Raw genomic sequence first — 16,101 nt, 5'->3', positions numbered from 1 at the left:
TTAGAGTGAGAATGAAACTTTATCCATTTTCTTGTTTTTGACACAGTTCCCTGAATTCCTTAGATGGAAATTATTGTATAGGGTGATGCTCCTGGAATTAATGGCATTATACCTTATCTGGGTGTTAAAAGTCTGAATTTGTTAAAAGTAAATACCTTGCTTTATTCTATGTTACCTTAATTTATTCTGGCTGATTGGATAATTTGGTTCATTTGATAAATCTGCAGCATTGTATGCTTGTATTTCAGTGAGAGACTGCTGTGTTAAAGCCAAAACAAAATAAAATGCCATCTATCAATACAGATTTCAGTCTGGCATCTGACTTGTTCAGTAATTACTTCGACTGGGATCATATTGCCATCCTAGTTGCCCTTCAGTGTAGTGGTAAGTTCCCTTTGTGAGCCACTGCTGTTCATTTAGGTTAGGTGCTGAGTGCCCTATAATTTCCCGGTCTATGCTTTTCAATAACGGGATAACGTTAACAGTCATCTGGTACCTCGCCTGTGGCAAGGATTTGAAAGTTCAGCCAGACCCCCTCTTATCTCTTGCCTTGCCTTCTTCACCAGCCTAAGATGCATCTCATCTGGGGTCTGCAGCTTTCTTCTCTCTCACTTCTGCTCTCGCTCTCTTTCACTCTCCCACTCTCCCTCTCTCTCATGCTTGCTTGCTCACTCACTCGCTCACTCCCTCCCTCACTGTTTCTTCTAATATTTTACAATTCTCCAATCTAATCTCTATATCTGCATTATATGTTTCCATTATGAAGACTAACATAAGACGCTATTCTTTGCTTTTCTATTCTTTTCCTGTTTTATATTAAAAGCAAACTTTTTGAATTTTCATTTATTCTACTTTCCAGTACTTTCTCATTCATTCATTTGGTCTTTCTAATTTCCCTTTTCAATTCTCTTCTGTCCCTCAAGTTTCACATTATATACTCTGATACGGTCTCCACCATATTGAACCCTCAATATTTCCCACAAGCTTCTCTTTGTTTCTTTATCTGAACCTTTGTGTCCCTTGACATTGAGAGTTCTCTGGACTTGGACTTATTCTTAGTCTTTATGGTAGCATACTTGCTTTGCCTGCAACGTAGTAGATTCGCCAAGTTTAAGTGCATTTAAGTCGTCGTTGGACAGGCATATGGATGTACATGGAATAGTGTAGGTGGGATGGCTTCAGATTAATATGACAGGGCGGTGCAACATCGAGGGCCGAAGGGCCTGTACTGCACTGTTATGTTCTATATTGCCGGAATGTTGTCAGAGCCAGTAGCCTTTTGCAGTGTCCAGTGACTTCAACCATTTCTTGATATCATGTGGAGTAAATTGAATTGGCTGAAGACTGATATCTGTGACATTGGGGACCACTGGAGGAGGCCAAGATGGATCAACCACTCCATCCTTCAGGCTGAAGATTGCTGCAAATGTTTCAACCTGATCTCTTCAGATGTCACAAGTTGTCAGGATCCCATTCCCCTACCAGTTGAGTCAAAATCAACCCCAATAACATTAATTAACCTCCCGGTGAGGATGTCTGTCCCCTTCTTGTTCAGTTGTAACCTGTTCAAGTATTCCACCATCCCCAGAAATGGTCCTTTTGCCTAGGGAAGCTGAAGTGCTCCCTTCTGCACTGTCTCTCCACATACAGCTGCTCACTGCTACTTTTGTATTTACTGATGTGTATTAGTGGTAATAATCCTGAGACTACTGTCACTGAAATCCTACTTTTCACTTTCCGACTTGATTCCCTAAAGTTTGCTCGCAAGACTTCATTTCTCTTTTTTCCCTACGTCATTGGTCTCAACATGGGTGATGACCTTTGGTTATTCTTCTTCCCACTAAAAACGTCCTGGACTTTTATTCGTGAAACCCTTGAATGTGGCACCTGCAAGGCAGCACACTTCTCTGGTTTCACGTCTGTGACCACTGAAGTACCTGTTTACTTCCTTCACTAATGAATCCCTGAGCAATATTGCCCTTTCTCATTTCCTCCTCTGCAGCCCTTAAACTCCTGAAACACACACAGTGCTGCATCTTTTCCAACTGAGAAAACAAAACTGTGCAAAGTATTCCAAGTGTACTCTCAGCAAGGCAATGTTCAATTGTTCATTCACTTGTCTCATCTTGTTTCATTCTCCTTTCAATAAAATGAAAATTCATTTTTCTTGATTTATGAATTTTAAACAAGTTTTGAATAATGCCTCAACTTCATTGCAATTCATTATTTATTTCATTACTGAATGTTTTTGTTGAAATTCTTCCCTTCACAGTTGCTAATTGCATGATTTTATGCACAAACTGAATTATGATGTTATTCATAGCCTTCTTTTCAATAGAAAGCAGAGATTAATTTCAATTCATGAGTAGTCAGTGCTGTTCTGTTGACTAAATGCCAAAGAGCTTGCTAATTGTACCAATGTAATTATGCCTAAGTACATATTGTTGTGTAGGGATGTTAATGTGACAGAGTGCTAATTTAGAAAAATGGTGCAGGTGAATTGAGATATTACAAGAAGCAGAAAATGGTTTAAACTTACCTCATGCCCCATTGCTTTATGAAATGTTCAAGCTTGAAATTATGCACTGTGATTGAAGAAGTACAGAAAATGATTGTTTCCCAATAAATACTTCTTAAAACATCATCAAAGCTATCAATCGACTTGGGAACATTGTCAACATCCAAACATATGATCAATTGACTGTTTATGTCTGCATTGACAACCGCAGCTGAGAATAAGCTATTAAATTGATGATTTGAGGTGCTTGGGGATGTCTTTTAGATTGTGATGAAGTGTTTTTTTTTAAACAAATCTTTGTTCTATCTTTGTATTCTTAATTGTTGACAGTTATTCCTATAAGCATACTGCACTTAGGCATTTATGTATACTTTATAATATTAAAGTTCATGATTGTATAACCTACAAAATACTTGTTGAGGAGGTGTTGTCTAACTATCTGGTTCCCCTATATTTTAACTGAATATTGTGAGAGTCATCTTAACTTTAATCATTTGTGTAAAATGGCACTATTTTAAAAAAAAACAAAAACACTCATGGGATGTGGGCATTACTGGTTTGGATAGCATTTATTGCCTGCCCCTAGATACTCACGAGAGGATCATGTTGAGTTACCTCCTTGAATTTAAGCAGTCCACGTGTTGTAGGCAGACCCACAATGCCATTGCGGTAGGACTTCGTGATTTTGACCCAAGGGCAGGTTTTCAGGTTGGCAACTTGTGGGTTTCTACAGAATCAGTGCTAGGTCCGTAAATTTTTACAATGACTTAGAGGAAGGAAGTGAATGTGCTGCAGCCACATTTGCAGTCGCCACAAAAATAGGTGGAAAGGCAGGTTGTGAGAGGGATGCGAGCAGTTTGCAGGGAGACATTGATAGTTTATGTAAGTGGGCAAAAAGTTGGCAACTGGAGTATAATGTGGGAAAATGCAAAGTTTCTCATTTTGGAAGGGAGAACAAAAAAACAGCATATCATTATAAATGGAGAAAAACTACATAAAGGTGCAACACAAAAGACTATGACTATAGTCATAGTCATAGAGATGTACAGCATGGAAACGGACCTTTCGGTCCAACCCATCCATGCCAACCAGATATCCCAACCCAGTCTAGTCCCACCTGCCAATTGGAAGTACTTGTGAATGAAACACAGAAAACTAGCCCACAGGTGCAGCAGGTAGTCAAGAAGGCTAATGAAATGTTAGACCTTACTTCAAGTAGTTTGGAGTATTAGAGTAGGGAAGTCTTCCTATAATTGTACAAGGTGTTGTTGAGGCTACACCTGGAATACTGTGAGCAATTTTCATCCCGTTATTGAAAGAAAGATATCATTTTATTGGAGGCAGTTCAGAGAAAGTTCACTAGCATGATGCTTGGTATAGAGGGATTGCCTTATCAGCAATGATTAAACAGATTGGGACTGGATTCACTGGAGTTTCGAAGAATGAGAGATGATCCCATTGAAACATAAGGATTCTTGAAGGGGTTGACAGAGTAAATCCTGAGAGGATAATCCCCTCTCTGGACCTGAAAGCATAGTCTCAAAAGAAGAACCAATTTAAGACTAAGGAGGAATTTCTTTTGAGAGTTGAGAGTCTTTGGAACTCCTGCCACAGAGAGCTATATTTTTGTGCATTTTGTGGCTGCGATAGATAGATTCGTGATCAGTGGGTGTATCGCAGGTTGTGGGGAGAGAGCAGGAAAGTGAATCAGCTATAATCCTTTTGACTCGCAGAGCAAGTTCAGTGGCTGAATGGTCTATTTCTGTTCCTGTTTATTCCTGTCTTATGGACACCAAAGGAATGACGATATATGTTCATGTCAATAGTAAATGACATGGAGGGATACTTGCAGGTAGTGGTGTTCCACAATGTCTGCTCCCTTTGTCCTTCTGTATGGAAGTGATTGTTGATTTGGAAGATTTGGTGAATCTTGCAGTACATCTCATCGATGGTCCAGGACATACTGCTGCCAGTGAGCGAAGTTGTTTGAGGTAGTGGCATTTGTGGATGTGGTGTTCTGGATGGTGTCAGTCTTGTTATGTATTTTTGGAGCTACATTCATCCAGGCAATGTGGAATATTCTATCACCTTCTTGACGTGTGCTGTGTAGGTTATGGGCAGGCTTTGGAAAGCCAAGAGACTAATTAATTGCTGCAGTATTCCTATCCTTTCACTTATTATTGTAGCCACTATGTATGTACATAGCTTGGTCAGTTTGGTTCCTGGGAACTCTCAGGATATTGATGGTTGGAGATTCTGTGATGGTACCACCATTGAATATCAGAACGAAATAGTCATGGCTGGTCTTATTGTAAGTCCGGCTGGTCTTATTGTAAGTCCAGCTGTGCCTTCTCTTGGCTTCTTAATTTTTTTTTGCCATGCGCTGATATACTTCCGGAATTGGCCAGGCCAGTAATTTTGTGGGATGAGGTCAGATATGAATTGTTAAGCTACATTTCTTTTAGACAAACTGGATAGTTCTCTGTGTATCCAGTGAGCTTTTCACCTGAATGACATTAAAAGTCAACAGTGGACATGAAGAGCAGCCCTGATCTTATTCACCTTGTTCAATTTTATTCATCTTGTTTGAAACAATATCTTTTTAATCTGAAACAAAAACCGAAATTGCTGGAAAAGCTCAGCAGGTCTGGCAGCATCCTCTGAGAGAAAGCAGAGTTAACATTTCGGGTTGAGTGACCGTTTCTCAGAAGGTGATAATGTTTAGAGGATTTATTTTTAAATACCAAGTCTTTAATTAAGAGAAACAACTTGTCAAACTTACAGAGCATGAAACTTTTATGTTCAACAGTGTCATTTATTGACATACTGAAATATATTTAATAGTTGTTTTGCTGGCAGGGGAATTAATGTGTGATTTTCCTTCAGTTCCTCTAATTTTGCATCTGGCTCCAGTACAGTCAGCTGAACTATGGCTTTCTGGAATTTTAAATTGAAGTGAGATTTCACTAAAGCCACTTCATATTATATTCTCTGTATTGTTATGCGCTGATGTACAAGTCAATACCTCCACATCAGACCATTCTACAAACCAGCTTTAACCATTTGAACTGGTTCACGAAAGCTCTTCGAACTGGATTTATTTTCTTCATGAATTGACACTAATGAGCAAAAATTGAAACTGTTTTCGTTGTAAAATCTTTAACTTACTGGAGGCATAACCAAAAAGGACTATATTAAAGCAGTCTAGGTCATTTTATTTGCGTGATTTGCAGTGACTCAACAGGTGAAAATCCTCTTTAAAAATGGTCCAGTTTAGGATAAAATCTTATTAAGCAGTATAAATAAAACTGCATCTGGTCTCCACCTCTTGGTTTTCTTTCCATCATGAGTTCAAATAGACAATTCCCCTTTCTGCTGCCCGATTCATGGACATTTTATTTGTGTGATTATGCAAACTAATTTTTAACAAAGGCTTAAGATGTAACCAAACCAGAAGAAAAATTAAGGACAGTTTGGAGCAATTTCTCCAATCGCAAGCTAACTGTCATCAACCATAGATTACAGAAAGTTTGCTGTGCTGGATTAAATAACAGCCTGAAGAAAAATCTGTTAGAGAAACATGATACTTAAGCGATCTTCAGGTGATCTTAATTAGACTCTGACTGCAGATTGGTTTGCTAGAACAAGCAATTGCGTGTTACTCGTACCAATTAGCACAAATATGCATTCAGGATTTGGATTTTTTGAAATACATACTGAAGAGGCTGTGAGGAAAGGTGCAGGTGATTCAAATTATTGAAAATAGTGCACACTTGGAGGTCGGGGGCTGTTGGTGAAGTGACATTGTCACTTCCTTTGGATCAAGAGTTCCATGTTCAAGTCCCACCTGGTTCAGCAATGTGATAGGTAGGACTATAGAATTATGGAAACAGGCCATTCAGCCCAGTAAGTCAACACCATCCCGTAACCCTGCATTTTCCCTGGTTCATCCACCTAGCCTGCACATCCATGGACACTGTCGGCAATTTAGTCTGGCCAATCCACCTAACCTGTACAGCTTTGGTGCTGTGGGAGGAAACCAGAACACCCTCAGGAAACTCACACAGACACGGGGAGAATGTACAAACTCCACTCAGACAGTTGCCCAAGGGTGGAATCGAAAGTGGGTCCCTGGCGCTGTGAGACAGCAGTGCTAACCACTGAGCCACTGCACCGCCCTGTAATGACGTCTTTGATCAAGTTGATTAGGAAATAGTGCACACGTTGGGGCCCTAGGGTATCATTACAAGGGGATTTGAGTATATGAGTAAGAATGTTTTATTGTAGTTATACAAAAGCTTTGTGAGAACACACCTGGAATACTGTGTATGACTTGGTCTACTTAAATCATAGAAAGATATATTTGTTGCAGAGGAAATGCAATGGCAGCTCACCTAACTAATCCCTGGGTTGAAGAGGTTGTCCTGTGAAGGAAGGGCTAGGCCATATGTTTGAATTGTCATCTCATTCAAACAAAACAATCTTACAGGAATCAACAGGTTATCTGCAAGAGCAATGCTCTTTCAGGTTGGGAAACAATCTCTGAATAAATGGAGGGCCATTTAATCCTTAGCTTGATGGAATTTCTTTTTCATTGGAATTCTCAGGCCTAGAAGGCTATAGAGGCTCTGTATTTCCCCCATCTTCAGGGCTGAAATCATATACGGTATTCTAGGACAGATTAATTGTTTTCAAATGTTATTTGGAAGCCGATGGATATTATTTTCATTTCTCTCCCCCCCCCCCCCCCCCCCCCCGCCAAATAGCTGAGCAGCCGTAATTTGATTTCATCAGATTTTAAAGGCTGGCATTAGCAATCTAATGATTTATAGTGTTGCTTATTTATCATGGGTGATGATAGAACATAAGAATTAGAGTGGAAGTAGGCCATTCAACTGTTCACGCTTGCACCACCATCTGTGAGATCACAGCTGATATTTTACTTCAACATTTTCCTGCAAATTTTGGACTTCCCTTGACATTTTTAATGTGTAGACATCTAATTGATTTCAGCCCTGAAGATGGGGGAAATACAGAGCCTCTATAGCCTTCTAGGCCTGAGAATTCCAATGAAAAAGAAATTCCATCAAGCTAAGGATTAAATGGCCCTCCATTTATTCAGAGATTGTTTCCCAACCTGAAAGAGCATTGCTCTTGCAGATAACCTGTTGATTCCTGTAAGATTGTTTTGTTTGAATGAGATGACAATTCAAACATATGGCCTAGCCCTTCCTTCACAGGACAACCTCTTCAACCCAGGGATTAGTTAGGTGAGCTGCCATTGCATTTCCTCTGCAACAAATATATCTTTCTATGATTTAAGTAGACCAAGTCATACACAGTATTCCAGGTGTGTTCTCACAAAGCTTTTGTATAACTACAATAAAACATTCTTACTCATATACTCAAATCCCCTTGTAATAAAAGCCAACATACCACTTGCTGACTTAATTCTTTACTGCACCTTTTCAGTGACTCACGATCAAGGACACACAAGTTCCTTTGAAGTTGAACATTCCTAACTTCTCACTATTTACAAATTCTGTAATTCTTCCTACCAAGATGTGGAAGTGCCAGTGTTGGATTGGGGTGGACAAAGTTTAAAATCACATGAAACCAGGTTATAGTCCAACAGGTTCAATGGAAGTACAAACTTTCAGAGCACTGCTCTGGTAGCTGCCTGATGAAGGAGCAGTGTTCTGAAAGTTTGTACTTTGAAAATAAACGTGTTGGACTATAACCTGGTGTCGTGTGATTTTGAACGTTTTCTACCAAAGTGGATAATTTCACATTTCTTCATATCGTATTCCATCTGACAAATGTTTTGCCGATGTGCTTAGCCTGTCCAAACCTAATTTATTCCACTTTGCACCCTCTTCACAACAGTCACTTCCACACAGTTTTGTGTCATCTGCATTCCCAACTCGGGAATATTACATTTCATTTGCACACCCAAATAATTGATTTAGATTATCAATAATTGTGCACAAGCATTCAGCAGTTGTGGAGATGTTTGCTTCCCTCCCACTGTCGTAAGATGTGCCAGTTAGGTGAATTGGCCATGGTAAATTGCCCGTAGTGTTAGGTGGATTCGTCAGGGGTAAATATAGGGGGATGGGTCAGGGTGGGATGCTCTTCGGAGGGTCACTGTGGACTTGTTGGGCCAAAGGGCCTGTATTCACACTGCAGGGAATCTAATCTAATCATAATTGGACCATTTTTCTCTAAGATATAGCAGATTAAGGTATTATGAGAAAGCTTTTAAGTGGAATAGTCATGATAAAAAGGTATTACTTTTCCCTGGCTTCTCATCTTAAACCTGAATTAGTTGAATCTTTTATGTATGACAGATTACTTTAAGTCAATTTCAATGATGTATCTTGTTTTAAATAGACGTTTGAAGACTTCAGAAATGATAAACAAGCAGTAGAACATCAGCAGAGGATTGTGGATATCTTGCTCACAGTAAGAATTTGACTAAAATTACTTCACGGCTTCCTTAATAGTTTGGTTCTTTATTAAACAGCTCTAACATAAATTATCACTTCTGCATTATTGTGTTTTTGTGCAGTAATATTTACATATTAACATTCATTGCTCTTGTAAATAGCAGAAATTTCAGCAAACTATTTTACTCAGAAAAAGATCAAAAATGATGGATGACTCTGTGCCGCACCCCATCAGTTCCCTGCTGCCTATCAAATTCTTTAATTTGCCTGTTTTTCAGCTGTAACTAAAATTTTTAGTTTGTACAATGAGGATAAACTTTTTTGATTTGGCAATAATAAGATTAAATATAATTTTTTTTCCATCTTCCAGCTTTTGTTTGAAATTTTATTTGAAATATGAATATGTTCTAAAGTAATACAAAAAACTCATTTGCGATTGTTGACTTTCCATATACCGTGAGTATGCAATTCTCTGGCAGTAACTTTAGAAGTCTCTCGTGTTGTATTAGGGTAATTAATCATAGTTATTGCAGCATGGAAGGAATCCATTCAGCCCACTGGATTCATGCCAACTCTCTGTAAAGCATTCAGTCAGTTCCATTTCCCTACTGTATACCTGTAGTCATGCAGTTTTAGTTCTCACTGGTATCCATCCAATTTCCTTTTGAAATCATTCATCCTGTCTGCTTTGTCCACCCTTTGAGGCAGACTTTGAATTAAGTACTATGCGGGGCATAAAAATTATTTTCCCCCTCATTCCACATGCATGTTTTTGTACAGAATCTTAAATTTCTGATCCCCTAGACAATACTCCCCCTGATTTTCTTACTCGCAGCATGGGGTTGTCAGACTTAGGTACAGCAGTGACATCCAGAACTAGACATTAATGCTGAGATCTGTGTGGAACCTTGGAGTGGCTGTGTGTGTGTGGGAGGCCAGGCAGCTTAGGGAGAACATTGTTCCTACACCTGTACTGTCAACTAATGGGAGCAGCATTAGTTTCTGTATGTTATCTAAATCTGTTGTACACTTTTGGGATTTTGAGATATCAAACTCTTTCACTTAAAGTATCTAAGTTCCAAAGTTTTAACTCCCAGCAACGGGGTCCTCAGCTGTGCTTGAATTAACAAAATATCCCTAATAATATTTATGAATTGAGTAGAATTTTTAAAGCAAAATTTCGTAAATATTTAGTACAAACATACAGTGAAAATAGCACGAAAATTTCCAAATATTAAACAAAGAACTGTGGATGTTGGAGATCTGCAACAAAACTGAAATTGTTGGAGAAACTCAGCAGGTCTGGCAGCATCTGTGGGGAGAGGGCAGAGATAACATTCTAAATCTTGTGACTATTAATCAGAACTTTCTCCCCAGATATGTGATGGTGCAGGTAATGCTTTTCTTCTGTCTGATGTACTGTTATGTTGAACAGTCTCTGAGAAGAATTGGACCACAGCAGCCTTGGCAAAATTGTCAAAAAAGACTGACTGTCTGACTCTTATTTCTGATGCCAAAAGCTTATTAGCAAATTACTCAAATTAACTCTTTCCATTTAAGATCAGGGTCATCTGGTGGCATTCTATCTCTGTAAATATAATCACGTAGGCTAAACAAACATACATTTCTTATTTCTTAGTTTGCGAGAGTCAGATTCCACATTCTAACAGAGAAGTGGTACAAACTACATTGCATCCTTTTATCAATAATGCCAGCAACCATAAACGATTCACTAAAGCAAATAAGAATAAATTTTTCTAGCAGAACATCAGAATATACTTTTAAAATGTATTTTTTTGTTCAAGTCAGGGAGCAAACTAAACTCTACTTACAATACATAAGACTTGTACAAAGTTAGCTGTTGTATTCAGTACCATTTGTTAAATTCAGACTTCTTATTTGTCTCTTTAAAGATAACAAACAAACCTTGAATTACACAACATAATTAAAACAGAAACAATAGCTTGAATCCCTATCTTAGGTATGTTAGGCACTTCTTCTCTCCCTTGACAGAAAATCAAACTGGATTGTTCAAAAGTATAACTAATGCAAAACCATGAGATGTTACTTCAAGCTGATACAGTACCCTAAAAGTTAGTGGTATTACCAAAATCTTTCAATAATATTGTACATCTTTCTCAGATCTCCTCCTTTCAATCTCCTTATCGGAGAGGAAATAAACTCTACTTCTCACACCCGATCTTGCACTAAAATTCCTCATCCTTGGTAATTTGTCTCTGCGTCCCCTCAAAGAGCCTCAAATCCTTCCTAAGTGTAGTAGAGCAGAACTGGGCAGAGCTTCATGTAGCTTTAGTAATGCTTCCTGTTTGGATCCTCAATAATTATATTTCTGAAAGTCGAGAGCCCTTTTTCTTATTCACGATACTACCTACTACCTTCAAAGATTTGTACCTAAGAACCACCAGAATCTTTGTCCCTGCCATGCTCTTTAGAACTGTGCCATTCAGTCTGTGTTGCCTTTCCCTCTACCTTCCTGGCAAAATGTATTACTAGACACTTCTCTCAGAGACACTAAGATTGTTTAAGAAAATATAGTAGAATGTCTGAAATTTTCTGTTTGAAATAATAATTTGTGAAGCAGTTGATTAGAGAATTTTATGTTATCTCAGCAATATTTACATGTAACTTTGGTATTTAGATTTATGGTAGATGGTTATAGGAAAAATTCCAAAATGTTCATGATTCATAGACAGAAATTTTTAGATTGGTTGTTCTGAAACATTTTATTTAATAATAATGATTAGAGATTTTATTTTAGCAATTCTTTGTTAACTCTTCTCTCCCTTCCCCTTTTCCATTCTTCTATCTAGAAAGAAGTATTAACTCACTAATCACTCGGAGATTGTTAGAATAAGTGCCAGTTCTGCAGATGGCTCTACTTATTTGATGCTTTTTTGATGGAAATGATTTGCATTTTTGATTATTTTCTGCAGGTTATGGTGGAGAATTCAGATTTCACTCCATCACAGGTTGGGTGTCTTTTCACCTTCCTGGCACGACAGCTGGCAAAACCAGACAACACACTTTTTGTCAATAGGATGCTTTTTGACCAGGTAAGTTGTTCTGACGATATGGGAGATTCAGAATAATCCATGACCTCTTTAACTAGGTTATCTAATTCTGTTTAATTTCTAATTATACTCAATGGGTTCAATTTGTCCACTTTTTAAGCAACTTTTTGAGTGATTTTTGTCCGCCACATCCCGTGGCAATTCTTCTCACGCAATCTATATGTTAAGAAAATAAATCAAGAGCCATAAGATGAATCCTGTGCAGATGTGTGATTGGTCCAACATATATAGCAGCCTGGCAAAAGCATGCAAGTCGTAGTGAAATGCTTAAGGGCTGATGTGATAGTTCAGTTTGAAGGGAGCCATTACGATGTGTTAAGGCTGGTGATTTGTCCTTATGGATTTGCTTGGTGAAGCAGACAATGTCTTTGGAGCATACAGTGATGTTATTGTGAAGACAGAGATGTCTGACAGCCCAGAGAGGCAAGTGGAGAGCTGCTGTTGCCAGGTGACCGTTCTGACTTTTAGTTCAGGAATTAATGTGGTCTTGTCTGAATGGAAAGGAGAGAATTGGGAGTTGCATGGAAGGTGGTTGAGATTGGCTAATAATGAGGTGTCAATGTACAGACATAAAGTAATCCCCACTCATTAGTGAGATTGTGAACTCAGCATTTAAACTGAAAGGGGAAAGTCAGAAATTTTTCTCTCAAAGCTGTATTTTTCTCACAGTCCACTTCAATTACCTTGCTGCTTGAGGGAGCAGAAAATTCTGCCCTATATTTCTACAAGATAGTTCAACATTGCTTTCCTTTGGTATCCCTGTGCTGTCAAGGAGAACATGTCATATTCAATGCCAGACATTCAATTTCTGTTGTCCCATGTAAAGCACAGCTGTCCCATGACTTTGCTTATGATAGATTCGGCAATGACAAAGATATGGGAATAATGCAACTCCCTCCACGTTCAGAGTGATGTGTTGTCCTTGGAAATGGAAATAAAGATTTTAAAGTAGCATTTTAATTGAATTCCAGATTAACCAGCTTCTTAATAAAATCTATGTTTTCTGTTTTTAGGTTCTTGAATTCCTGTGTAGTCCTGATGATGAATCTCGACACGCTGAGAGGCAACAGGTGAAAATAGGATTGATGTATTAAATGTGAGATTGGAATGGATTGGATGCAGAATTTCAATTGCAAGATTGCAACTTTGCAATCCTTAAACCTTTTTTGATTGCAATTGATTTTTTTTGGACAAATCAGACTCCAGACTGAAATCTGGTTTGATAATCATATTGCTTTTATTTCTTTTAACGAGGTGTTTTTTTTTTGCTGAAACATAAGCATGTAATATTGCATATTTGGGTTGCTACAGTACATCTTGGTGGATGTTACACAGTGCTGCTAACTGAGCATTACTGGAGGAGAGTGTGGATGGTTGTGGATGTGATGCCAATTAAGCAGACTGCTTTGTCCTGGATGGTGTCAAGCTTCTTGAATTTTGTTTATCCTGCACCATTCCAGGTAAGTGGGGAGTATTCCATCACATTCCTGATAAGTGCCTTGTAGATGGTGGACAGGTTTTGGGGAGTCAGGAGGTGAATTACTCACCATGGTATTCCAAGCATCTGACCTGCGGTTGTAGCTACTATGTTTATTGGGTGAGTCCAGTTGAGCTTCTGGTTAGTGGTAAACCCCCCCCCCCAGGATGTTGATAGTGGGGTATTCAGAGATGGTAACACCTTTGAACATTATGGGCAGTGGTTAGATTGTCCCTGATGGGACAGGGTCATTGCCTGGTATTTGTATTGTGTAAGTGTTACTTGCCACTTGCCAGCCCAAACCTAGATATTGTCCAGATCGTGTTGCATTTGGAACATGTACTGCTTCAGTATCTGAGGAGTCATGAATTGTGCAGAACATTGTGCAGTCTCCACTACTGACATTATGATGAAGGGCAAGTCATTGATGAAGCAGCTGAAGATGGTTGGATCTACGACTCTATCCTGAGGAACTTCTGTAGCGATGTCCTGGAGCTGAGGTGACTGACTGCCAACAATCACAATCATCGTCCTATGTGCCAGGTATAATTCCACGTGGTGAAGAGTTTGCCCTTTGATACCCATTGATTCCAGTTTTATTAGAGCTCATTGATTGCACACTCAATCAAATGTAGCCTTGACGTCAAGGGCTGTCATTCTCACCTCACCTCTGGAATTCAGCTCTTTTGTCCATGTTTGAGCCAAGGCTGTAGTGAAGTCAGTAGCTGAGTGGCCCTGGCAGAACCCAAAACTGGATGTCACTGAGTAGGTGCTGCTTGATAGCATTGTCGATGACACTTTCCATCACTGGGCCCAATCTCGCTGCTACGTCCTTTAGGACTTGACCAGTTCGATCAGTCGGGCGACATTGAAATTTTGTGCCCTTACCATCCTCAGTGCTTCCTCCTAGCTCTCTTCAATGTGAAGGAGTACTGATACATCATCTGAAAGAGAATAGCAGGTATTAATCAGTAGGAGGTTTCCATGCCCATGTTTAAACCCAAAGATGTCAGACTTTAAAGGGTCTGGTGTCATTGTTGAGGACTCCCAGGGCAACTCCATCCTTGACTGTTCTACGACTGTGCCATCACCTCTGCCTGTGGGATAGGACAACCAGGGATGGTGATGGTGGTGTGTTGGACATTATAATTCTATGATTATGACTATGTCTGGCTGTTGCTTAACTATTCTATGAGACAGTTTTCCCAGTTTTGCCACTAGTCCCCAGACATTATCCTTTCCAGTTCCTAGATTTCTATCAGGTAGTCTGTTTGGCTTTCTTCTTTGTTGAGTCCTTGTAGCGATTAATAGAACCAAGTGGCTTACTAGGTGATTTCAAAGGACAGTTGAGAATCAGCCACGTTGCTGTGGGTCTGGAGTCACACGTAGGCTGGGCCAGGTGAGGATGGAAGATCTCCTTCCCTGAATGGCATTAGTGAACTAGATGGGTTTTTAAAATTTCTGACAGTTGATAATAGTTTCATGGTCATCAGTGGATTTTCCATTCCAATTTTTTTCTCTTATTGAATTCAAATTCCACCATCTACTGTGTCAGCAAAACATTAGCTAAGTTTCTGGATTAATAGTCTAGCAATAACATCACTAGACCATTGTCTCCCCTTTTGCTATTACGCAAAAAGAAGTGCGGATCACTTGGCATATACCAACTATTTGTGTGTTATACACCTTCAAAGACTTAAAAGATATGATAAACCCCTTAATCCTAAAAAATAATTCTTTATTAACCTTTAAGAGCACCCCTTTACAGTATTGTCAGTGGAGAGAATCCTTAGCTCTGTACCTCTTTTGCTATAATTCAGCTGTGACTCCCAGTCCTCGTCTTCAGAATATGTCCATCTTCCTGAAGCCTTCTTAAACCTCTGTTTAAACTTTCTGATCTTCAAATAATCCTTTCTGGGTTTTACTCAAACAGTCCTGGTCTGGAACTATAACTAAATTCCTTAGTCTGAGGTATTCTAATTTTAGCAAATCTACAACACCTGCTCGCTGAGCTCGGAAGGTTCATTTCTAGACGTTTTGTCACCCTACTAGATAACATCTTCAGTGGGCCCCTGGGCGAAGCTACAAATCTTCTCAAATCTAAAATACCTTTTCTGTTTTTCGGGAACAACTGTTTTACACATCCTTCTTCGTCCCATCAAACTGAAACTAAAACTAAAAGTTTTCTTTCCAATTATGAGTGTTACCCTCAAATGTTAAAAAAAATCCAGAATCTTCAATCAGAAAGCCATGTATATTACACTGTATACTTTGATCACTTGGAAGCACTTGTAAAAAAGTCCATTAGTTCTTGCAGATTTTCTGTCTCAAACTGTTTTGATATAAGTTCTCAAAAGTACAGAAATACCCACATGGTAATCTTTCACCGCCTTCAGACACACAGAAATCTCAAGCCTGTAGTTCAAAATTCAGAACTATAACAAATAAATTATGTTCAACTAGGTGTAAATTCCACACCTTACATCATAATCCCAAGGTTGGATTTGAATTCTTCACTGATCTATTTCGTTGAGATGCATTCAGATGCGAACTGTTAGCTCCAGG

At 38.9% G+C, this 16,101-nt stretch overlaps 1 protein-coding gene across 2 annotated transcripts in view; it reads left to right on the top strand.

Moving 5' to 3' along the window:
- vps8 (VPS8 subunit of CORVET complex) overlaps positions 1-16,101 on the top strand; it is a 543,230-nt gene that overhangs the window by 157,216 nt on the left and 369,913 nt on the right. For both annotated transcript variants that reach the window (XM_060827508.1, XM_060827507.1), the window contains 3 exons: positions 8,912-8,983; positions 11,922-12,041; positions 13,073-13,129. In XM_060827508.1, the coding sequence (XP_060683491.1) occupies positions 8,912-8,983; positions 11,922-12,041; positions 13,073-13,129 (249 nt within the window). The remainder of the gene's footprint in view (positions 1-8,911; positions 8,984-11,921; positions 12,042-13,072; positions 13,130-16,101) is intronic.

Source organism: Hemiscyllium ocellatum, chromosome 7, assembly GCF_020745735.1.
Source record: "Hemiscyllium ocellatum isolate sHemOce1 chromosome 7, sHemOce1.pat.X.cur, whole genome shotgun sequence".
Classification (NCBI taxonomy): Eukaryota; Metazoa; Chordata; class Chondrichthyes; order Orectolobiformes; family Hemiscylliidae; genus Hemiscyllium; species Hemiscyllium ocellatum.
This window is presented reverse-complemented; position numbering and strand designations above follow the sequence as displayed.